The sequence below is a fragment of the Pavona decussata genome, unplaced genomic scaffold (assembly GCF_977016875.1).
Source record: "Pavona decussata unplaced genomic scaffold, jaPavDecu1.1 SCAFFOLD_186, whole genome shotgun sequence".
NCBI lineage: Eukaryota > Metazoa > Cnidaria > Anthozoa > Scleractinia > Agariciidae > Pavona > Pavona decussata.
In genome coordinates, this window is record NW_028145595.1 from 3,123,767 (window position 1) to 3,148,747 (window position 24,981).

The following is a 24,981-nucleotide window of genomic DNA, read 5'->3' on the forward strand; positions in this document are numbered from 1 at the left end:
CAGAACAATAAAAGGCAAAAAAAGTCATTTTGAGGGAAATTTTGCAATTTTCCCCTTTTCCAAAACTTTATTAATATTGACACACAAAACCAGTATGATTTCAAAATGGGTGTAATAAAGTGGTAATTGAGCTTCGTGTCGTGCAATTTTGGTCTGAAATAATACTTGTGATTACAAATCGAACTCGTTTCTTCGATTTTGAAATCATGCACGCGTATGATTTCAGACCAAATTGCACTCCACTGATTTCGATTACCATTATTAATAAGCTGAAGACCTGAGGCCAAATTAACGATGCCCTTCTAAGGTGCCACGTATTCTGATAATTCTTTTTTGACAATAGCCTATTACTATGTAAAGTTGGATATTGTTCCGAAACAAAACTCAGGATACCGTCTTAACTAACGAGAGCTTCGTGAATCCGGCCCCTGTTAATTAACGGGGAGTTCTATTCACAGTAAGGTATTAGACCTCGGGTTTTATTTTCTACTGTTTAAATTCACTGGGCCTAAAAAACATGCATTGACATGATTTTTACTCTGTCAAACCTGAAACAATCGACAATTCCGTGTACATCATTGTCGGTTTCCATGATTCTATAGAGCGTTTTCAAGGCAGCAATGTTGAAACACAGTTAATAAAAGGCAATGGTTGTGAAGCCTGACAAACTTCTTTGTTATATGATTTTGTTGGCATTTTTGGCCTTGGCTGTGTACAAACTACAATAGATTTTGAAAGGTTGCATCTGACCAATCGAAGCGTTCTTGGTAAGATATTCAACTGTAGTGTGAACATTAAAATAAAGGATTGTGCACCGTCCCTGCCCTTCCAACATAAATTGCAGCGCCATTGTTTTCATGACAAGGTTGCATAACCAGTCCGTCAATTAACTATGGATGGAGGTACAGAACAACGGAAAATATTTGCATAAAATACAATATATTTCTCAAAGGAATGTTATTTGTTGTTGTTTGTAGCTTTAATGTGCTCCTTTGTAAACACTTCTTTATTCGATCAGTGGTAACTAATAAGTCGTCATGAGCTACACATTGAACTGACGCTATTCTTTAGTACTCACCAGCTGTAATTATAAACCATGGCGACCGAGGTCCCTGACCCGCTGACGTATAGGCTGCGACCGCTATTTGGTATCTTCTGCCTTCACTTAAGCCACTTAAAACTGTCTGATGTACATTTGGGTCGGTGATGTTAATGATGGTTTCACTGTACCAGTAATATCTGTTTTCAGTGTAGTAAACTCTGTAGCCTTGTATCCGACCATTGGAGAATTGTTTCTTAACTGGATCCCACAGTACAATTATTCTCCCTTCGTTTAATCTTTTTACGCGTACATTGGATGGTGCAGCGGTGGGAGCTAAAAAAAAAGAAGAAGACATTTATTGTTATTGATGAAGTTTTTTTTAAGTTGTTTTTAGTGTCACTTTCTCGTACTTGTTCTGCTTTCATATTGTTTTTTACCCTCAATCAAGTCCTGGTCATAATTTATTTTAACATACGTTTCTTTATGAAGTATTTGCACTTGCCGTTTTTACCTACATAGCTACCATCAACAGCCAGAACAAAAGCCTATATAATGGAGGAAATTATATCTTTAAAAAAAATATATTTCAAGTAATTTAATAATTTTATTAACCGTGAAATTGCATAAAAATCATTCAAAGTTAATACAACAAGAGGGAAATTTGATCATGTGAACACTTTCACTGAAAAGCGTAGAAGACAGAATAAGAACTTGCAGTTTATTCCAAAAGAAAAATAATTTAAATCTTTTTTTAAATACAATAATGTAGAGCACGTGGTTATTAGACAAGAAAGTTCTGCAATGGAGAGTTCTTCAGTAAAACGTTTGTTGTGGTTAGTTGCTTGGAAACAACAAAATGGTCAAAGAAAAACGTTCAACGGGTCGACAATAAATACAAATATGCGGCTTTGTTAACATTGTCGAATATCAATTTTGATACAAACAAATAAATTCTGAAGCTTAAATTTTTCATTTTTTGTTTTTCTTCAATTCGAGAATGACTTTCAATCAGGAAGTTCAAGTTTAAAAGGGGCCTGACTAGGCCATTTTCATCTTCAGCGTAGCATTAACTGACAAACAACATTGTGTCCTTTTCAACGTCCTTTACTGATAAAAATTGGCTTAGTTTTCAGAATAAACCCTGTTAGACGATGGTGATATTGTTTTGGTGATGTATGAAGCTTGAGGTATAGTCAACAACCTCCCACGGCTTAATATGTGCAAATTTGCGTCTCACGCCCATAAAAGTGTGAGATGAAGGGTGTGCTTGCCCTTTTTTAGAAGAACTTCCTGTTTAAGGAACAAATTATGATTTCAGTTGTCGGGGTGAACTTGTCAAACTAGAACAACCCATACCATTTAAAATTACCAGGGAAATTCCTAGTTTCTAGACCGGTCTTACCTCCTTCTCCAGTGAGCACTTCTTTGATTTCAGTGGAATAGGTGTCGTTTCCGATGTTCCCTGTAAATGCAAGTACCTGAAATCTGTACCTCCGGTATGGCTTTAACAGTCTTCTTACGAGATAGGATCGATCGTACAAAGAATTCACTTGAAACAGAACAGATATGTTCTTATTTTCCTCGGTGAACATTACCATAAAATGGCTAATGGATACATTGAGAGGAAAATCTGTCCACTCCACTTGTACTGATGATGAAGTAGTGTTGCCAAATGATAGCCTCCATGATGATTGATGAATGACTGTAAAAATAAAATAAATAAAAAATAAATAAATTTAAAAAGAACGAAACGCGAGACGAGAAGATAATTGAGCCAAAAGATCGGAACAATAATTAAAATTGGCAATGAATTAGTATATATACATAGATATATTTTTTTAGACAGTTTTTGGGCTACCTGTGAACGGGTCTTGAAGTCCAACATACGACGCTGAGAAACCGCTCGAGGAACTGTATCTTCGAGATCGGAATGCTATGTTTGCTTGTTCGCCATGAATAATAAGAGAAAAGGGACCTATATAACCGCAAATGGTGTCATTATCGCCATGGGAGATTTCTCCTGCCTCCACACTAAGAAAGTCCCTTGTCCTGCAATGAACAAACGAAAGTCACAAAAAAGCACTAAGCGAAAACCCGATTTTAATAAGTGTTAGAATATATTGTGTTTGACCCAGGTAAACGAACAGTCGCCAGAACAGATGGTCATGACCTAGAAAAAGGAACGTGCCCGCTAGTCAGTAACAGTTGCACACTCGGGAAAAAATTCAAGTTTTCCCAACAGGAGTCGGAAGTGTAATCTTCCGATATGGTCAGGCTAATGTTTATGTTAAGGTTAGGTCAGAATGACCTAGCTCCCAAGAGCCGTATCCTGTAGTTCAGTAGGAGAATATTCGAACTTATATACCACGGATTAATGAGAGCTTGCTATATTTAACAATTATTCACCGAAGTGGAGGTGAATAGTATATACCACACAAGCTGAATAACTAGCGGGCCAGAATTCCTTTATTTTTGACAGTATACCGACAAATGGTGGGAAATTTTAAAATCTCGCGCGCCGCGCGGTAAGCGATTTCTTGTTGTAGAAAGTTCCGTCCCGCTTTCTTGCGAACAATGAAAACTTTTTGAGACACTTGTTTAGCTGCTAAGGTGTCATTTCTTTAATTGCTGTGAGAAATTCGTCTTGATTTTGAAACCATGCTCCAAAACATTAGATGTTTTATTGTCTACATTGTAATTATAGTGCTCGGCAGTTTTCGTAAACAAGGCATTGTAGCTTCATTTTTCGCCTTAGAACATCAGGTTGGAAAGATTTTATAACTTACCATTTAATACCGTCAAACTAAACTTTGTGTCCAATTTTGTATTTTTTTGTAACAGCTGCCTCGTTGATCTAAATAAATTCCTCTTTAGTGACCGTGGCGAAACGGGAAACCATCTTGTTTCTCTTAGGTAAGGCGTTGCTCGGCGGTGAATAGTACTTGGCTAATCATCTCCAAGCTAGCCAATCAGCGCGCGCGAAAAGCACAATTCACTTGAGTGGTATATACTAATTGTCATTAGTATATACCACACAAGTGAAGTGTACTTTTCGCGAGCGCTGATTGGCTAGCTTGGAGGTGATTAGCCAAGCACTATTCCCCTCCGAGCAGCCGAAGAGAAACAAGATGGCTTACCGTTTCGCCAATGTTACTTAAGAGGAAATTATTTCAATAAACGAGGCGGCTAAAAAAAATACATAAAAGGCAACAAAGTTTGGTTTGACGGCATTAAATGGTAAGTTATTTAATCTTTTCAAACTCATATTCTAAGGCGTAAAATGAAAATAAAATCCCTTGTTTACGAAAACTACCCAGCACTAAAATTACAATGAAAACAATGAAACATCTAATATTTTTCAGCACGATTTCAACAAAGACGAGTTACACAGAAAAATTGAAGAAATAAAACTGTATGAACTAAACAAGTGTCTCCAAAAGTTTTATTTGTCTGCAATAAAACGAGACGGAACTTTCTACAATAAGAAATCGCTTACCGCGTGGCGCTCGAGATTTTAAAATTTGATACCCTTTGTCGGTATATTGTCAGAAAAAAAATTATAATTTTTTGGTCCACTAGTTATTCAGCTTGTGTGGTATATACTAAAACAATTATTCACCTCAGTGTCGGTGAAAGTGATCCATATCCATCGCTATTCACCTCCACTTCGGTGACTAAATGTTAATTATTGCAAGATACAAACCAGCAGTGCGGTGTAGCGGACTCTAAATAGAAGGTGTGGAATTTTATCCATATTGCTTTAACGCTGTTTGAGTTAACATGTGGCTCAATTGTCCATCGGCAGTCTTGCTCTCCACCATAGGAGCATGGGTAATTGGGACTGTGCAGGGCGCCGTGGCTCTCTGTCAGTGTCCTATTACCTTCACAAGCTAAAAAAGAAAACGAATCTTTGTCATATAATAGCCTGTGCGTTGATGCATCACGTGGGGTGTCTGCGCACGATCTTTGAATTTAATGCTACCATGGAAACTATGTTTTGAACGACAGATTTGTTAGAAAGTGGAATATTCTTGAAGAAAAGAAAAAAAATTCCTAAGATCCTTCTATGTGTTTAGCTCATTTTAGTGTTCTTCTATTCCGTTAGATTACTTTTTAGTCAATTTCAGTGCGGTTTCCTGATTTGTTAAGGAAATTTAGTAATCCAATATGGCCGTCGTTTGGCAAACATAATGTAATTACCACTTCATATCATGTCCTCATTTTCCGTTGGAAACTCAAAGAAAACATATTTGAACGTATTATCCATCCTCTAGGTATCATAGACATAGCATTGATAATATCAGAGTAATGGAGGGAGCAGATTTCGCCTTTTTTACTCCCCCCAGGCCACAGAAGTTAAAAACTGCCCGATATAGACTGAATTAAACATTTCACATTCTTCCATTTCAAGAAATTTATTTACTTTGGAAAAAAGACCACAACTGTGACTTTTGCCACCTAGAATGGGTTATTCACGTGCTTTCATTTATTTATTTATTTATTTATTTATTTATTTATTAATTAATTAATTTATTTATTTATTTCAGTCGACGTCTTTGTAGATGATCACGCAGCTTTTCATCTATCGGCGTACATCGGAAAACATTTTAGTAATGCTTCATGTGTCACCTTTTCACCTCGAAACAACACGTTGAAAGCTAAGCGAGTTCTAAAAGCCATTTTCCCTGCAGTACCTAAAAAGCAAGAACGTATTATCTGGACATTTAATAAATGGTAAGAACCACCATATAAACAGTAGACCGTGACGTCCACTTACCAGTGAAGGCGTAAACACTCTCATATGGTCCTCTTCCCGTTGAAGTAAACCCAGCAACAAAGATTTTGTACTGCTTCCCTGGTTTGAGGCCAGTTATAATGTAGCTTCTGCTTGCTGAATTGACGCTAACCCGTTGGGAAACATTTCCTTGGCAATATTCTTGATACCAAATGAAATAACCAAGAAGTATGCCGTTGTGATATTGCTTTGGGATCGGATATATCGAAATGTTAATGCTGTGAGCTCCAAGAACTTTGTAATAAACGTAAGGCTGTGCTCTGGGAACTAGAAAAAATGATTTAAGATAGGAAAAAAAGGCTTAGTACTTATGGGTTAGAGACTGATGTAAGTGTTTTGTTTACAAATACACGCACGCGCTGACCGTACAATGAACGAGGAATTTTCAATACTGCACGAGGCCTTCTTAGGCGGAGTGCAGTATTAAAAATTTGGAGTTCATTGTACAGTCAGCAAGTGCGTGTATTTGTAAACAAAACACGAACTAACAGTTTCTAACTCTTTTAATATACGATCTGAGTTCACTGCACGCGATACACGTTAAAGGGAAAACATAAAACGATAACAATTATTATGACAAGACAATTTTGATAAATAAAAATTCCGTAAATGAGTATAGGTGTATTTCAATAATACGCAAATTACAATTCACAAATACCCTGTACACAAGTCACTGATGATTTGAGGGATTTCCTCTTCTCCAACCTGTGCAAACCTCGAAGCCATTTGCAATAACGCACGATTTTCATGAGTTATCGATCGCCAACACTGCACTTTTTGAATGTGGTGTCGTGACGTAAATACAAATCACGTGCTCGATTTTAACCAATGGGCGCGCGCATATTTTGATAGAGAACTCAGATCGTATATTAAATGAAACATATCAACTTAAAAGCGTTAAGTTAAAGGTTATTGTGATATTAGTTGGATAAAAGCACTAACAGGAACAATTTGTATAATGCGGTGGAATAAAAATCAGCCTGAAATACGTACCGAATAGGGAATAGGAAAATGACTGATAACAAAAAAAACAGAAGTGTATTAACATATCAAATAAACTATTTCACCCTAGAGCTTTTAAATGTCGCTTTTAAATGCTTTTTGGCATATAAGTTGGGTACGATCAGACACGAAAAGCTTGCAAGACCAATTCGCAGTGTAAAACCGCTAAGGAAGAGGAGAGAAATTGTCGAAAACGAGAAAAAGGAAGCGAGATCTTTCAATGCTGTGGGAATTGGACAAGGCCGATTTGCATATGCTATGTGACGAGAAATGGGCCTTAAAGGGAACCACAACTCCGAAAACAAATAGACGGTAAATTGTTGAAAATAATATCGAAATTCTAAATTTTAATTTACGAAGTAGAAATACACTCAAGTGTGCCTTAAAGTAGATATATTTGTCGCCTATTTTTGCTTTTAAATTTCCCTGGCGACGCTGTTTTGAATTTAAAGACATCATAGATTGTCGGTTTTGCTAGTAAGCTAAAACAATAGAACAGCGGTATTACGTCACGAAATCTAAGATGGCGGCGCCCACAACATTTAAAAGCGAAAATAGGAGACAATCATATCTAATTTTAAGTACACGTGAATGTTATTGCTACTTCTCAAACTTGAGTAGAGGGTAGAGGTTCCCTTGAAAGGCCCTAAGTACTGTTAGCAAAGCAAAGGTCACTCGGGACAAATTTTCTTCACAGCCTCCTTCAGTTTCTTCTTTTTGCATTATTCTAATCAGTAATCTATGTTATTATACTAATTGCGGATATAACAGATAACAGATTGTTTAAAAATAAGCCGATAGACAATTGCAAATAGTTCATATGAAGGAGGTGGTGACGCAGAATTTCACTCATCAAGTCTGTCTCCAGCTTCAAATACTCACCCCCTTCCGTGGTCGAAAATGAGACTCCTAAACTCTTGTGTGGCTGACCTAGGACATCAATAGCAACCGCAAAGACTCGATAGTTAGTGGACGCGTTTAGTCCTTCTATAAATGCAGATGTAACATTTGGGAAAAGAACATCTCCTGCTACCTTATCACCACGTGTATTTTCCACTATGGCGAGATAAGCCCGAACCTGTTTTCCTAAAACATTAGATAGTTTTGGCCACTGAAGAATGATAGTTGATGCTGAAGAATTCACGACAGAGGCATTCCATCCATCCACGAGCGCCGCTGTGGACGATAAAAAAGATAAATACGAAAGTGAAGATAAATGCTCTGATCTTTGATCAATCTGCGTATAAATTAAGCTTAAACTATTAAATTACAATGTCAGTTTCCCATTAGCACTGCCATTCTAGTTCCATTATTATCCTTACTTACACGATTGTATTAGACAGATACTTGATCACAGGTTCATTAAGAAAACGATTTCACCTCTTCAAACTCAAAATTAATATATCAATTGAAAACACATAACAAGGATATCGTTTCCCTTTCAAACTGCCGGTATTTGATGACAAATAACTACACATAGAATACGTCCAGACACTATGAACCCTTAAGACAATAGCAAATATTAGCTGTAACCAAGGAAGTCGCGTTGAATAGAAGTAAGATAGATCAATCAAATATACATGTAATTTCGGATCAGTAAAACACCGTTGAAGGACGTATAAGACTTCTTACCTGAGTCAATACTGCCATTTAGGATGGCGTAACGAAAGGTAAAAAGATCCTGGGCTTTTGTTGATGAAAACCTGACAGTAATGTTCAGGGATGAAGTGTATATGAAATGCATATCCATCCGCGCACAATAACAACGTTGCAAAATCATTTGGCCACCATTCCAAGCGAGTAGACAGAAACTAAAAACCAAAATTAAATTCAAAACACAGAACGGCAAAACATGTCATAATAAGTATGCACACAAATTCGATGTATACTCGCACGTATATATGAATATGTTGAACGAGCAGATCAATGGATGGGTTATATACCTTGTCAAGGTTTCTCAAGTGTCCTTCTATAGTTTTGATATACTAAACTTACAAAATAGACCTTCATCTAATTCCTTATTCTTCAAAGCTTCTGAGATTGGGACTTTTCAAGCATGTCGTTTCATACTCCTTCTAACCTGGATCATTCTCTCTTTTTAGCGTTTCCAAATTTCTGTAAGCCTTCATACGTTATAAACTGACCTCAGATACAAAAAAAAAAAAGAAAAAAAGCCAAGCGAAGGTACTGCACTAGCCTGGCTGGAATCTGTCAGGAACTACAACTTTTTGAGCTATTAAAATACAAAGCAATACACGGGCTTACTACTTATACCCTTTCATTATCAATTAGAACGATACGCAATGAACTATAACATCTTACCTACAACTAATGTCCTTTATTGCATCCATGGCAAGAGCCACGTGATCCCCATTTGGTTTATTAATGTCTCCTATGCTCCACTGACACTGAGTTTCAGTGACCTTTTGACCTCTTCTGAAGGAAAGCTGTCGAAACGGTTCCGCCTGCAGACCGCCACATTCTAAGTTAAGAGATTCATTCTTCCATTAGCGTTCTCTAACATTAACTGAGGTGAGAGGGGCAAACAGAGACAAAGAGAGATGAACCTGAAAATGGAATGTTTCTGTTAGAGTACATGTTAAGATATGCTCTCCCAGTAGCCATGCACAGGCGTGTTCAAAATCGAAGCGCACCTGAGTTGAACAAAGAGCCTCAGTACGCTTTATCATCCTTTGATGTCCGGTTTTCCTCTCTCCATAAAAAAAAAAAACAACATTTCCAAATGCCATTTCGATCTGGCACGTATGAACACCTTTCGACGAGCTCCTAGAGTTCTTTGGTGATTCGTGGGTAAATAAACTACATTAATTTACATTTTTCCGCGTAATGAAAACCATTACCAAAATTGATTAAAACATCTCCTATCAAAAACTTGAAATGCCATCTGTCCACTAACTTCCCACGGCCATACAATATCAAGGATATGATTTATACTTTTCACTAAACAGAATGCTTTCTCAGGATGATTTTTCTCTGATGGTATGTAGCAAATGGAGAAGATTGCTTTCACATACAAAAATCCTAACAAAAACATATAACAAAGACGTTTTTCAGGGTTCATAGCCATTGCCTTTCATTAAATATGTCAAAACGGATCATTTCAGGTGCTACAGAACTGTTATTAAATAAAAACAGCTGCGAGGTATATTTATTAAATCCATGGAGCTACTACTCACCAGCCAATACTGGAGGCCCGCAGGAGATCCCAATGTCTCTCGGATAGCAGCCATAGTTGACGCCCACTTTTGTGCAGTTGAGAACCGAAGATTCGTTTCCCTGACAGTTATATGGCTGTGTTAATGTGGATCCATTGCCTGAACCAAAAGGAATTTCATAATGATACACTCGAGAAGGTGCAGGAAGACCAAGCTGACGACACACTACCCGAGCCGCACCGTAGCCGAACCAGTAACCACAGATAGTCGACCAAGAACCGTTGACGTATATTTCTACTCTTCCTTGATTTGGTGCCCCGCCGTTTGCTAAACGGGCATCGCCTTCAGGAAGAATACATAATATCACAGGTCATCATCGTGATAAGGAAAAACGTCATTTGCATTTACTTTCACCACACAATTTATACATGCGACTATAAATTTAAAACTTGTTTTATAGTTGCAGATGTAAATTTTGTTTTTGAAACTGTGATGCAAATGAGGTTTTCTGATAAAAATGATGTTGAGTAATACTTTCTTGGCTTCGATAATCGAATTTCACAGAAATGTCAAAGGTCACCCATAATCAATGTCTGTATTAAAAAAATATGCACACAATTAAAACTCTGGCATAGTTGTAGCTACTTCGCTGCGGGTGATCAAGTAGCCATTCGCCGTAGTGATACTATTTTAAGATATGATTCTTTTCCATGCAGGGAAAATAGAATGCTGTGTTTTCGTTTCGCCTCGTTAACGCACTTTCCCTTGCTAAAATCATGGCCATTCATTCGAGTATTGATCACTATCGATTATTTCATCATAGTTTCTTATCTCTAATATTCTTTTAATTAGCTGTTGACCTAGCCAAATCAAGCTGGCAGTTACTGACCTACCCTAATGACGTTGGCAACTGACCACGTGCAAACCAAATTGCGCGGAATTTACTTATTTATTTATTTATTTATTTGTTTATTTATTTATTTATTTATTTATTTATTAGCTTTGTCCAATAGACATCGCAAGAATGTAATGACATAACAGAAACTGAAAGTATCAGTAAATACATGGACAGGGATACTGAATCAGCTAAGCCCAATCTTCCAAACCCAACGCTTTAGAAGTAAGAAACCTATACATTTTCTTTCTTTTTTTCTTCCTTTCTTTCTTTCTTTCTTTCTTTCTTTCTTTCTTTCTTTCTTTCTTTCTTTCTTTCTTTCTTTCTTTCTTTCTTTCTTTCTTTCTTTCTTTCTTTCTTTCTTTCTTTCTTCTATTATATAACAATATATGCAAGCAAACATTCACGGAAAGTTGTGGACTTAAGTAAAAAGCTTCAACTGGATTAACGCTGCCCACGCTTATAGGAAACAGTGATAGCTCACATCGCTTACATACCTGTTGGGGTTTGCTATGGATTAAACGGACCTCTTTATTTAAGGTGACTCCATACAATAATTTGGCGTGCGGCGACTGGGTACTAAAATGGCGCGAGCACGCGCAGTTTTCTAACTGATAAGTGAATTTTCATTATGCTGCCTCGCGAAACAAGGCCAGTTTTAGCCTGAAAAGTAAGGCTATTTTGACGCGTATTCCACGGTAAAGTTTTGCTGAAAATTGGGTCAATGTAAGGATTTAGCTGGTATTTGTACTCCAAAAAATCTTAGGGAGAATTATACATGGACAACTGCAATAAATGCAAAAGCGAAAATTTCAGAAACTGGCCAAACCTATTTACAGAATTTGCTTTGACTTTACGAGGAGATACTTTGGAGTTTCTCTCTTCTTTACACAAAAAATAGCGACATTTTACCACGCGAAATTCGGATAAACGTCTTTTGAAACTAGCTAGAAGAGAAGGAATTAACAGATGTATCATCTGCTGGCTGCCATGGAAACGGGGTTTACCAGTTGTAGCTTTTTTTTTTAGCAAAGCATAAGGACTAAGGTACTCGAAACTATGTTTGAATTCAGATATTTTCATAGTTCTGAAAGAACCAGGGCCAGGTTGTTTGAAAGCCGATTAACGCTAATCTACGATTAAAAGATAATCAAGGTTTTCATCTCGCTCTTTAAAAGTTATTTCAAAGCCTAAAGGTAAAGAAGCGTCTAAGTCAAAACTGAGAGCCAAAAATCATTTTGAAGAATCTTTATTGATTAGTAATTAAACTCGAATCAAAGTTCGTGTTAATCCAGGATTAGCTTAATAGAGCTTTGAACAACTGGGCGCAGAACATCAAGAAAAATATATATCACTACCAGCGAAAACTGCATGAAGAAATAATATAGATCCAGCCTTACCTTCATTTGGGCCAGCAAGCCCTGAAGCAACCGCGCCTGGAAAACAATGGAAACAGGTTGTTTAATACAACGAAAAATTCCTGTTATTATTTACCTGGGATATAAATGCGATAGATTCAGTGTTAACTTGGGCATTTTTTTATCAGAAAGCCCCTGACAGCAACTCCAGTCAGTAACGAATAACGTAAAACACTGCTGTAGGTAATACATAACCACATCGGATATCTTCAAATTGGTCTTTTGCATGCTATATTAAAACTTTCAGAATCTCACAAAGCAGTTCATTGAAAATCTCAATAATCTAGAATGCATGGTACGCAAGTGACCTGCTGGTTATCACACTAGGGCGATATCTAGATTTATTAAGCCCTTCTTAGTTAACCATCGGACGTACGGGGGGAGAGAGGGTTGATTGCCAACCCCCGCTTTCGTCTTTTTTTTTTTAACATTATTAAGAGGATTTTTTTCTGGGCACCTGTTCATTTCATCAGCTGAAGTAGTTGTAAAGTAACATGATGATGTAATAAAGCATCTTTTAGATGCTACACTGTCAAAAACTGTATTTTTTTTTAGTAAAACTTTAAATTTTGGGGGGAAAACGAAAGTTATAGTGGAAAAGGTGAAAAATCCTAAATGTTCGCTATGTTGGATGACGCTACTGTCTCCCAGCAACGCCACTTACATATGTATCCATAATATTAACATCATCTTGTAGACGACATAACAAGCTATCAGTGGCGGGGGAGAAAACTCTGGTCAGCCTTGCATTTTTTTTTTTTTTTATTTTGTATCTGAATCAGCCGACAAAAATTGACGTCACATCCGGTCAAATTGGCGCCCAGCAGCCTGTCTCGGTGAAGTCGAATGATGGCGTCCGGGTCAGGCACGATTTCTTCGGATTTTTGAGGGCATCAGTATCAGGAATTGTGAGCTGTGGATATGAAAGATGTTATAAAGATATTGCTTTGACTTCATGAGCAAGGGTTTTCCAAAGAAGTTATTTTTTCTGAAGTTTCGACGGAAAATACACGACAGCTAAGCGTCGTGTCATGGCAAAAATTTCACACTCTCAAAACGAGTGGCATTCAGACTTTTGGCTCTTGGGGCTTCTGATCGTTCGAAAGCTGAAATTATAATAGCCTATCCTGTGTGCAACATAATGGAGGAGACATCGTCAGTCATAGTTTGCAGTGTGAACATCGGGAACCTAATTATCACTCGACGTGAAGTGTTGGACGCCTGTATAATTGAAGCTGTATCATTTCAATTGTCTTCGTTGTAAGGGACTCGTAATCTTCGAGGTGAGTAAATGTAGTTATCTTCATTTCCGGTTCTTTTCTGCCGACGTGAGTACCTTTACATGTGGGCTTTAGAGTAATGTCGGTTTTGTGCTTCGTAGTTCTTTAATAAAGACGCAAGTGACAATTAATTAATAAATAGTAATTTTCTTATCTGAAATGCATTCATATCATGTTGTCCTGCAAGTGCGGGCTTGAGGAGGGGCTTGCGTCAGAAAATGAATCTGCGTGGCCTGGTTCATATTACTAGTGTGAGACAGTTGTTAAAGTTATTGATGTCAAGCCATCTTAAAACAATAAATTAAATAGCATTGATGCGAATGACATTATTCCTCAAGTATTGAAAGAAACAACCCCTTCACCCTTTACTTCATCTGCACTCTCACCACTTGGGTGTTCATGGGTTAAGGCTTTTTTATACATTTGTATTATAATTATGCACATGTGACGTCAAATTGTGGTAAGAACAAACAGTATGCCACAAGCCACAGACAAGTGGCATGACTGATGTCCTTACCTTGTTTTGATGTCCTATTTGGGTTATCAAAGGACCCATGGAAGGCCAAATGGACTTTGAAAACTCTTTATGGCTGACAATGTCATTTTTACATCATATAATTATTTACCAGTTATTTCAGTTACGTTAGTTGGTGCCAATATTTAAGGGTGGGGAATTGTCTTTTTCTTTGTGTCCAAGGTTGGGGAAGAGAACATAAAGTAAAATAATATTGCAAATTCCTTGAGGTTATCTCGCAGCAGAAATTGACCCATGCATTAAGTTCTAATAACATTGTCGTTTCCTTTGAACCAATGAAATTCAAACTTCATTTGACAAGGAATATTGAGTTCTGTTCAATTCAATGAAAAATCAAAAGTTCAATAACCACACAATCAGTTCAAAAACCACACATCAGTTCAGTGACAGTAGACCTCAATTGGAAGAATAACTATAGGTGATGTGTTTTCAACTTTCTCTCCTTCATGTTTATCAAGGATGCAAATGAGAGGCCTGCTTGTAAATTTCATATTAGTTCAATTCGAAGAAGGCTTAAAAATTCAATCACCACACCAAAACAACAAACCTATCCCCCCCCCCCCCCCAAAAAAAAAAAAGGGGGGGATTATATAAATGTATATATATTTACTAACCACCTAGGTGATAGCAGACCTAAAAATTAAGAACATTTACTGGTGTGGGTGTTTTTATTTCAATGCGTCTTGCAGGGGGAAAAGGAAGGAAATGGACAATATGGTTTAGGTTTAGAATTTTCCTTACCTAGATGACATTTTTAGGGATTTTAATGTTTTTAATTTTTCGTTTTAATTATTTTATATTTAGAGATTTAAACAAAGGCTCAATAGGAAAGAGACCGGCAAATCCCCCTAAAACGGCTAGAAAGGAAACAGACAGCGAGAGGAAATAGAAATACGAAGAGGAGAAGACCCAATCGCTAGAGGCGGATAATTATCAATAAATGCAACTGGATATAAATTTACAATAATACACTACGAATTCGTTAATATCCCGCATATAAGAAACAGCTAAAATGTATTAAATTTCACAACTTTGTCAAGATTTTTGTAACATGAAGTGATTGGTTATGACAATTGGTTATTTTGTTTGTGGAAATCCATGAATTGCAAAGTAATGACGAATGGTTAAACGTCAGGTTGTGATCACTTTTTAAGAGTTTTAAAATGGCTTGAGAAGCACCTGGAACCCCTTTTTGGAACCTATATGTGCTTATCCAAACGGATTGGAAGTATTTAAAATACGTAATATCCATGGATGAAAGAATCTGAATGAATTTATTAAAGGGGCAGTATCATGGGAGATATAATGATTTTGGGCAAAAATTCACTAAATTTGAACTTTGAACACTGTATTAATTAATTTATAAATCGCTAATTTCAAGAGATATTAATAGTGATTCTACTGAGACGAAAGGTTGAGCCAGAATATAGTACAACCCATTTTTAGTGCGTTACGACAGCGAAAATTGAAAACGTCGACCCGACGTTTTCAAATTTGAACCCATTTTTATTTTGGTCATCTACCGGCGAAAATATCCGTGGATAGTTTCTTTGCATTCTGATACTCTTTTAATGGAATTTTGGTTATATTTTATCTTGGCTGCTATCAATCGAATAGCGTCTTCTCGATTTTCAATGTGTTACTAAAAATAGCGGAATACTGTCCCTTTAAAATCAACGTCATTTATGGAAGCATGCCACATATTCTGATATATGCCCAGTCCAATATAATGGTTGTAGATATCATTCTTCTTCTAACATCTTATAATGCAGTCATGTTGATTTTCGACTTCACTTATTGCGATAAAACTAAACAAACCAGTAGGAAAACTACAAATCAGTTTACTAATTATGTACAAGTAGGTCCTGCACGTTGTATATACATTTTCCTATTGAGAATATCTAAGTTCAATGGACCTCTTTCGAGGTTTTCAATGAGATACGCTATACAAATGAGTCACGGGCATTTACTACAACGGTATTCAGGCCACTGCCTATATGAAACTGATACAATCGATGAATGAGATGATGATGAATGATGAATGATGATCAAAGACTTGGGGTGGGCCTCGCTGGAAACGAGGAGAGGTAGTCTAGGTTAACACTTATGTATAAGCTAACTCATGGTCTTATTGATATAGATAGCCGAGAATATTTAATTCAACACTCCGAGAGTCGCACGAGGGGAAGTCATCAATTTAAATTTCGCGTGCCATATGCAAATGATGACGTTTTTAAGTTTTTGTTCTTCCCAAAACTATAACAGACTGGAACTGCCTCCCAGAGGCCATTGTTTCATCAAGCTCTTTAGAAATATTTAAACACAAGTTGTTAGCTTTTCTTAAGAATTAGTATGTAGTTTATATAGTTTTCTTTATTTGACTTTTATATCATTATTTTATATATTGATATATCTGTATTTTATTCATTTGCTGATTTTATTTATTTTTACGGTTGGTGTGATATCTGATCAGGATTTTACCGACCTAATAACCTGTAAATGTAAATGTAAATGAATGACTAATCGGGAGTCGAGATTTCGAATTCTTAGCCAAACGTTATTGAGGTTGTATTCTGGGGCAGAAGATTGTTCATTCTAACAGTGTATCATACAAACATGTTTATGGAAACTAAAGGGAAATCAGCCAACGAAAATCGTAACTTTTTATGGGCCAGACTAACTAGTAGAATATCAATCCCTATCCAGTGGATGAAATGTATGTATTAGTTCGAGAACATTTTATCGGCTGGATAGCGATTTATCCGCCATTACAGTTATTGATGAAAGGCTCGTATATTCAACACCTTTTAAAATTCAAACTCTTTCATATAATTCGAGCCTTCAGTAAAGGGATACAGTCTCCTCGTGTAGTTAATTATAAAGGGAGCCTTTGCCAGCTTCACGGCCCTTTCTTTTCTGATGATATAATACAATGTATAAACACGTTTATACATTAGCGCTTTAATGGGAGAATCAAGTCATAAACACCGTCGACTTGGACTTAGAAAATAAAACTATGTTAAGATTGTTCCGCGAGAGAGCAATACGTAAATGAGCAAATCCAAAGCAAAGGTCAAACCGATCAAACCGTAGATCGTGCATTTGTGTAGGTACACTTGGTTCTGGACGGCGTTGATGATTTTTCCTGAAAAAAGTATTATGCTGAGCAAACTGTAAACACATCCACTCGTTCACGTAGTCACGAACATAACGCTCATTAATATGGATTACTGACAACAATCGTGTGAATTAAGATGAAAAAACGGTCAAAATAACGTGGAGTTTGATTACCCACGTAAGGAGTAATGTTTACTCTACTTTACAGTAAGCGAACTAAAGAAAGGTGTATTAAACTTTCAGCTACAGCTCAGCAAACAAACGCAAGAAACTTGCACGCACCTGTCAGCAATTGCTAATGAGGCCGGAATAATAAACATCAGTTCGCTTAGTGTGTTGTTTCTTTTTGCATGTTATAACTATTATCTAGAAATAAGTTTTCCCTAACTTACCTAGACACGAATAGCAAGTTATGAGCCAAAGACCCAATGGCCTGAACTTTTTCATCGCAACAGAGGATCAGGTTTGGAATTCGTGGCCACTAGATAATTGATTTGCAGTTACCACGCACTTTGTACTTCACGTTGGGTTATTTTATTGTATTTACAAATTCCCTTTGTTCAGCTAACTGCTACACTAGTGAAATACTGATAGCTGTCTATTTATCATTTTCAATAAAGTGCCTAGAGTGCAGAACATAATTTCAATATCTACTTCAACCGCGGGTTCCTAATGGTATAAATCAGAATAAATTACGTTCATCGTAGCGGAAAAAAATTGGCTTGTGTCATGGCATCCTTAGTAAACCCAGTTGGGGCTCATTAAAAAAATAAAAAATAAAAACTTTTCACTGCTAAAAAATGTTATTAAATGGCGAAAAGTTATGCTAACTGCTTATGAATTTCATAGTGCTACCATTCGAAGCAAATATTTTGCTTCCAGTGTTTCACTCTTTTCATTGTTTTATATCTAAATTAGAGTACCATATCATGCAAACATAATACAATAGAGAAGCGATAACTACAGTTATTAATTGAACAATATAGAATAAAAGGAAGCATATCAAAGGAGTCAAACATGTGTATTTAAATTGTAAAATTTGTGTCGCAGTTGAATGGCTTTACCTTAATTCAAATATTAACAACAACTAAACTATACGTACGATAGACACGCCGTACAAAACTTAAGAATAATTCAGGTTGAAATAATCAACGTAATTAGCGAGAAAACATAAATCTGTGCTTGGATATGAACATTAAGACATTTGTTTGTTTGTTTTTTTTCAATTGGGATACCTCATCGCATGACGTACAAGCGTTCTGCAAGTTTGACCCTGCAAGTTGGTAAGGCGGAGTCGCAAGATAATCACCCGTTAGTTTAAGTCTTTTCTTCCTGTTATGAGAACGTTTTAAATTCTACTCTATTTGGTTCTACATTCTACTTAGGTAGTCAGAAAAGAAACTTCTTCCCTTACCTTGAGAAAACCAGCAAATTAGAAGGAAAAAGCCTACCGGCTTGAGCTTTGCCATCACAGCAAAATAACAATTCAGAATAATATTGTCTGTCACGTGATGACTGACATGCCCTTGCCACTTATGATAATTACTTCCTTTTGCGTCATGACCTTTCTTTTTTTTTTTTCTTTTTTTTTTTCATTATTATTATTATTATTATTATTATTATCATTATTATTATTATTATTATTATTATTATTATTATTATTTTATTTAAGCGATATTTGAACACGACATTTGCTCTAAGAGCAACTAGGTGCTCATCGAGAGAGCTTACGTCGGATCAACTAACCCGCATAAACACATGGCAGAGACCGACTAATTAACGGGACTAACACGAGTACAATAAGTTAAAAAGAGACAACTACAAAGCTTAACTAAAGGCTGGTTTCCATATGATCGCGGATCGCAGATCGCAATAAGGTCTGCGATCGTCTGCGATCATATGGAAACATACTTCTGCGATCGTCTGCGATCCTGCGATCACGATCGCAGACGATCGCAGAAGATGGAACATAAAGGCTGGTTTCCATATGATCGCGGATCGCAGATCGCAGATCGCAATAAGGTCTGCGATTGTTTGTGATCATATGGAAACATACTTCTGCGATCGTCTGCGATCCCCTGCGATCAATTGCGATTGTGCGATCATATCGAAACCAAAGTTTTGCGATCCGCGATCGAAACGCATCCCATCTTTCCAACAATTCAACGCTCGTGTGTTCGATTGTAGGAACGGTCTACGTAGCAACAATCATTTCGTTGTCATTTCGAGGAATTTATGGAGGAAGTTGCTCTGTATGAATGTGTTTACAATCGCAGCAGCAAAGACTTTAAAGCACACAAGAACAAAAAGGCTAGCTGTTGGGACAAAATCGGGCAGAAGTTTTATTTATCGGCCGGGGAAGCAGAGGCCAAATTTCTCAACATAAGAACTGCGTACGGTCGTTATCGAATCCAAAACCGATGTTTTCGACGGGTTTGGAGCTGACGACGACTGGCTTCATGAAAAACAGAAGAAGTCAATTTGATTGCGGCAAAATTTCCGCTCTTTCATGTTCGCGATGTTGTTTGCTTTTCAGCCTACACGCGCGTGTTTATTTGACATTTCCGCTGACCAAAACGTATGGCTACGGTCGGCTCTGGGATCGTTGCGATTATATGGAAGCAGCCTTTTTTGCGATCGTCTGCGATTGTTTGCGATCTACGATCTGCGATCGTCTGCGATTATTTGCGATTATATGGAAACCAGCCTTTAGATAGAACATGGTTCCATCTTCTGCGATCGTCTGCGATCACGATCGCAGGATCGCAGACGATCGCAGAAGTATGTTTCCATATGATCGCAGACGATCGCAGACCTTATTGCGATCTGCGATCCGCGATCATATGGAAACCGGCCTTATGAACAAAAAAGAGATGAATGGGACAAAAATGACTGAAATTGCTGAAATCAACGAACCGCATTCTACTGAAATTGCAAATCCGGAGAACCAAACAGAAAAGATTCAATATTTATCTTGCCCGAAGCCAGAAACCATTTTCTCCCAGTAAGTGGGCAGCAGAGGTAAATAAAGCAATACGACGAGCAGCATACATTGCACAGTACAAAAAATAGTGCTTAACATCTTCCACAGGTGCGTTGCAGTGAAGGCAAGCCAGAGAAACAACACAAATTCTAATGGATAGCCTGAACCCTCTCCCTTGTGTTCATACCTTAAAAGATGAATTACGTACAGTGTAGCGATAAACGTTTGCGTGGTGTCAGTGATTCGTGTATGACCACAGCTAGGCTACTCATCTTGGAATTTCGTTTTGGGAAGTTTTACAAAACTGGTTCCAATCGAATGAGACTTGCAAATAACGCTGTCAGTAACATGGTGACAAAAGAAACGTGGAACACACCTAAAGGTGCTGGTGTCAAAGGTATGAGGCATACCATTAACTCTACTGTGCTATCAACGTTTTCATTAAATAACCAGCCGTATTTTTACCCTTAAGAATATTTTCAACGGCGACTGATCCAATGTTGGTTCCCACGCTGCAAATATTAGATTAATAGATTTCTTTTCTTTAACAAAGAGATTAATTTTGCGGTTGTTTATTCAATTCCGTTAGAGTACTCGAATGACGTCAAAATTTGATAGCATCAAAAGCAAAGTTGTTCAGGCAACCATGTCGATTGTTGTTCTTCATTCTCCCCATAATCATACCACCATTTTGTCACTGTTTAAAACTGATTATTATTTTTATTTATTTCTTTACATATTTCGGTATTTTGTGTTTCTTGTTTGTTTGCTTCTTTACTTTTTCAGCGAATCGAAATTAATCAAACAGAAAGTCATGCATTTCTGCGTGTCCATCTGGTGCCTCAGTTGATTGATTTTTTCCGGTACAAAACAATGCCGAGAGAGCTATATACGCGAGTCGACCACGTAGTCGCGAATACATTACACAGACTGCAGTCAACTCTTTTTATTTCGGACATCCTCAGGACCGCGAGTTAGTGTCCTTAATAGCGAGAGTCCGTATTCCACGATGCAACTGTATTAGAATAATAGATTCCTTCTCTTTAACAAAGGGATTAATTTTGCGGTTGTGTGTTCCGTTAGAGTACTCGAATGACGTCAAAATTTGATAGCTTCAAAAGCAAAGTTGCTAAGGTGACCATGTCGATTGCTGGTCTTCATTCTTCCCTTAATCATATCACCATTTTGTCACTGTTTAAAACTGATTATTATTTTTATTTATTTATTTATTTACATATTTCCGTATTTTGTGTTTTCTTGTTTATTTGTTTGTTCACTTTTTTCAGCGATTCGATCAAACAGAAAGTCATGCATTTCTGCGTGTACATCAGTGGTGCCTCAGGTGATTGATCTTTCCTCATACAAGCAATGCCGAACAAGCTATATGCGCGCCGCATCAACCACATAGTCACGAACACATTACACAGACTACAGTCAACTCCCTTTATTGCGGACATCCTCGGGACAACGAGTTAGTGTCCTTAATAGCGAGAGTCCGTAATAGCGGAAATTCATTTAAGTTAAACGTCTGTAATATATTTTTGCCGGGGATTAAGTTGCTGTCCATTTTACCGGGGTGTCCGTTATAGCGAGCTGTCCGCAAGGCTTGAGTCTGACTCTATATAACTGTCTTGCAACAGTCGTATCAATTCGGAGAAAAAAGGTCGAAATTTAAAGACATTAAGGGGTAACGTTTTCCCTACCCCACAGGTTGGATCAGCTAAGCAAAATGCTCCACGGTTCAATAAACTGGTTCAAGAAAACTGCCCCTGTAAGCATGCTAATGAGGCTGGCTCAATAAACGTCAGTTTGCATAGTCTGATGTTCTTTCTTTATTTTACTACTACTACTATCAAGGAACTTTCCCTCGCTTACCTAGATAAATAAAGAGCAAATTATGAGCCAAAGGTTCAATTTTCTGAACTTTGGCATCTTAGTCAGAAAATAATATTCGAAGTTCGTGGTCATTAATTAAATGATTGACTTGCTGTCACAACGCACGCTCTGCTTCTTGTTACGTCATCGTATTGTATTTATAAATAGACCCTCTGCTCTGCTATCCTGGTCAAATACTAATTACTATCTGTTTATCATTTTCGAGAAAGTGCTTAAACAGCAAAACCTATTTTTAATACGTATAATAATCGCAGGTGTCTAAGAGCATAAACAAGAATGAATTATTTCCATATCATCGTAGTGAACCCAGTCAGGGCTCATATCATGTACAAACCGACTTCAGGCCGACTCAAGCTTTTCAACGGCGTTTTTAACTGCCTGAAAGTTATGCTTGTAAATTGCATACTATTACCGTAAGAAGCAAATATATTGGCTCGACTGTTTCACGCGTATTAATTCAAGTGACGACATACAGGATGGCAAATTAATCAAATAGGCCGTCTGGGTGTTTTAACAGGTGGTGACAAGAATGGATCGCTTTCTACTATATTGGCAAATCTATATCTGAATGATGTATTACGGCAAGTTATATTTCCCTTAAAAGGTCGCCTGAGAAGCAATTTTGCATATTAATCCGAAATGTAGAAAAGGACTTGTGTGAAAGCTCAATATGTTAAAGTTCATAGTTTCCAGGTTTTTAAAGGTAAAGTTATTGTTTTCCAACTGATGTTGGTGCTCACTGGCATATTAACCAAATAATGATATCAAATCTGACGATCAAAACCTGATAAAACTGAGATTGGTATGTCACGATACCTCATACAAACCTGCATTAAAAGCCGATCTTACTGTTGCTGTTTATTCATTTGTACTTAGTTATCTTTGTTTTAGTGTTAAAAGTAAGTTACACCTTTCTCGTACCGAGAAGAAATCAATGTTTAAAACCAGGAGGACACTTGCAAATTGGTCAGAGCTGCTTACAAGATCATGTATGAGAAGCATATTGGAAACACGGAAATGCGGTAGGATATTAGAGACCTGCAAATTGGCTTAAAGATATTATGACGAAATAACAGCCTTAGTATCTTAAGGTCGAAAAGGACTGAGCTACCTTGACTTGTAATCTCAGAGATATGACTTCAAAAATCTGAGAGTTTCATCTCAGTACACACCGACGCATTTCTAAGTCTTGACCCTTTCGATTTGATTGCCATCAAGTGGTTAAACAGAGGGAAGCCTTAAAAACCTGTTTTGCTTGTCAATACACATGCCTTTGTCTTCACGACGACATGAAGGCTAAGTCCATGAGCATTAGCCAATGTTTCAGAGCGACTAAGTCATGGGTTATAGCTGTAAACAGTTTATGATCATGCGTAGAATTAAAGTATCATTCAAGTAAAATGCATCCTCATAAAAAGATAGTTTCTGACTAAATGAAAAACTCTGCCTTCAAAACCACACAGCTCTACTGGTTTGCCAAACGCCATTTCAGAAAAAAATCACTGACTCGAACAGAATACAATTTGTTGAATGCAGTTGTTCATGCTATCAGGTATTCGTGTTAACAGGATTTTTCGAAGTCGAAGTAGTCTCAAACTGGGCTGAACTGAATTTGTTGAGAACATTGATATCGTCGGTTCGAGATCGCTTAATTACAACAGATTGGGAATAGCTTTTTCGAAAAGTTTTGAAACTACTCTTAAGACTGCAGAAGGCTTGTATTTATCTGGCTTAAGTTTCCAGTCAATTCAGTTTTAAGACTGGAGTGACTTTGGAATTATTTCAATCTCCAATGTTGTGTGTTGAGAAGGTAAGAGTATAAATGACATTGAGACTCAACGAGCAGTGTCTTGAGAAGCCATGCAGGAAAACCATCAAGGACTTTAGTTTAGCATACTAGTAGATCTTAAACAAGTTTGAAACCTTGCCCGTGTTTCATAATGTCCGATCGAAAACGACATTAGACAGTCGACAAGAGTTACTCAAGAAACGTTATTTTAGCAGAAAAACAGAACCTCTTCCTCGTTTAATAGCAGAGTTAGTAAAACACACTATTCAACAGTCTGATAGAATCCTCAAGATCTACACGAAAAACGCTTTAGAGTTAGAGGCTCAGCTACGGTTCATCTCAGAAACTATTCGCCAAATGGCACTACAAACCGCAAGTAGGTCAGCTCTCTTTATCCTCAAGGTCCTTGTTTAATGCTTTATGTTAATTTTTTCAACTTAAAGGACTTTTCGCAATATTTGAATATCATCTTTCTTTTAATCACGATGATGTCATGACGACGTCGAAACGTCGAGATTTTATAAGTTCATCGTTATTATTTTCTGAAACTATGTCCACGATTATTTCATGATTAAGTGTACGTTAAATTTATAAATACATTAAATGTATAAATACAGAGAAACGCAACTTCTTTTGCTAAATACACTGGACCGCTGGTAGCGAAAGCTAATCGAAGCGAGCAGCGTAAAACAAGAAGAAGATATACAATTTATTAATGAGACACTAAAAGGAATAAGGGAGTGCAATATACTAAGAGAATGAAGTGATTACTTTATGAAATAGAGTAATCGATAGCTGAGACACTCAGACTTATACACGATACACGATACAAGATAGACGCTCAGACTTATTCTCCACGGATAGTCACACGAATTAAGAGAGAAATTTAAAATTATATTTGGATATGAACTAGGTACATTATTTAATGAGCATAACAGGAAAATGTGCACTTGCAAGGTAGCAAGATGGAGTCTTGTTATTGGCGGTTAGTTTCAGTTTTTTCTTCCTTCCTTTGCAAGCGTTTATCGGCCGTACATTCTACTTAGGTAGTCG

General features: G+C 37.1%; 2 protein-coding genes across 2 annotated transcripts in view; both read right to left on the minus strand.

Moving 5' to 3' along the window:
- The window catches only part of LOC146462739 (uncharacterized), a 73,473-nt gene extending 64,890 nt beyond the window's left edge, over window positions 1–8,583 (minus strand). Inside the window, exons 1-7 of the mRNA XM_085085511.1 lie at window positions 8,472–8,583; window positions 7,722–8,015; window positions 5,820–6,104; window positions 4,746–4,932; window positions 2,901–3,091; window positions 2,445–2,744; window positions 1,079–1,375 (exon numbers count right to left, since the gene is read on the minus strand). Coding sequence (XP_084941637.1) covers window positions 1,079–1,375; window positions 2,445–2,744; window positions 2,901–3,091; window positions 4,746–4,932; window positions 5,820–6,104; window positions 7,722–8,015; window positions 8,472–8,583 — 1,666 coding nt within the window. The remainder of the gene's footprint in view (window positions 1–1,078; window positions 1,376–2,444; window positions 2,745–2,900; window positions 3,092–4,745; window positions 4,933–5,819; window positions 6,105–7,721; window positions 8,016–8,471) is intronic.
- A 574-nt stretch (window positions 8,584–9,157) lies between these two features.
- LOC146462740 (galectin-3-binding protein-like) lies at window positions 9,158–18,757 on the minus strand. The gene is made up of 4 exons (XM_085085330.1): window positions 18,675–18,757; window positions 12,311–12,346; window positions 10,037–10,357; window positions 9,158–9,321 (listed from the first exon to the last, which is right to left on the minus strand). The coding sequence occupies exons 1-4, from the start codon at window positions 18,727–18,729 to the stop codon at window positions 9,158–9,160; spliced, it is 576 nt and encodes a 191-aa protein (XP_084941456.1). The 5' UTR covers window positions 18,730–18,757.
- Between the last annotated feature and the right edge of the window lie 6,224 nt (window positions 18,758–24,981).

Excerpts from the sequence above, each read along its gene's own strand:
- LOC146462740 (XM_085085330.1), bottom strand. The coding sequence starts at position 18,729 with ATGGCAAAGCTCAAGCCGGTAGGCTTTTTCCTTCTAATTTGCTGGTTT. Across the intron at positions 10,358-12,310 it reads GCTTGCTGGCCCAAATGAAG|GCGATGCCCGTTTAGCAAAC; the intron begins GTAAGGCTGGAT and ends TTCTTCCTGAAG. Across the intron at positions 9,322-10,036 it reads CGGGCCTCCAGTATTGGCTG|AATGTGGCGGTCTGCAGGCG; the intron begins GTGAGTAGTAGC and ends CTCTTAACTTAG.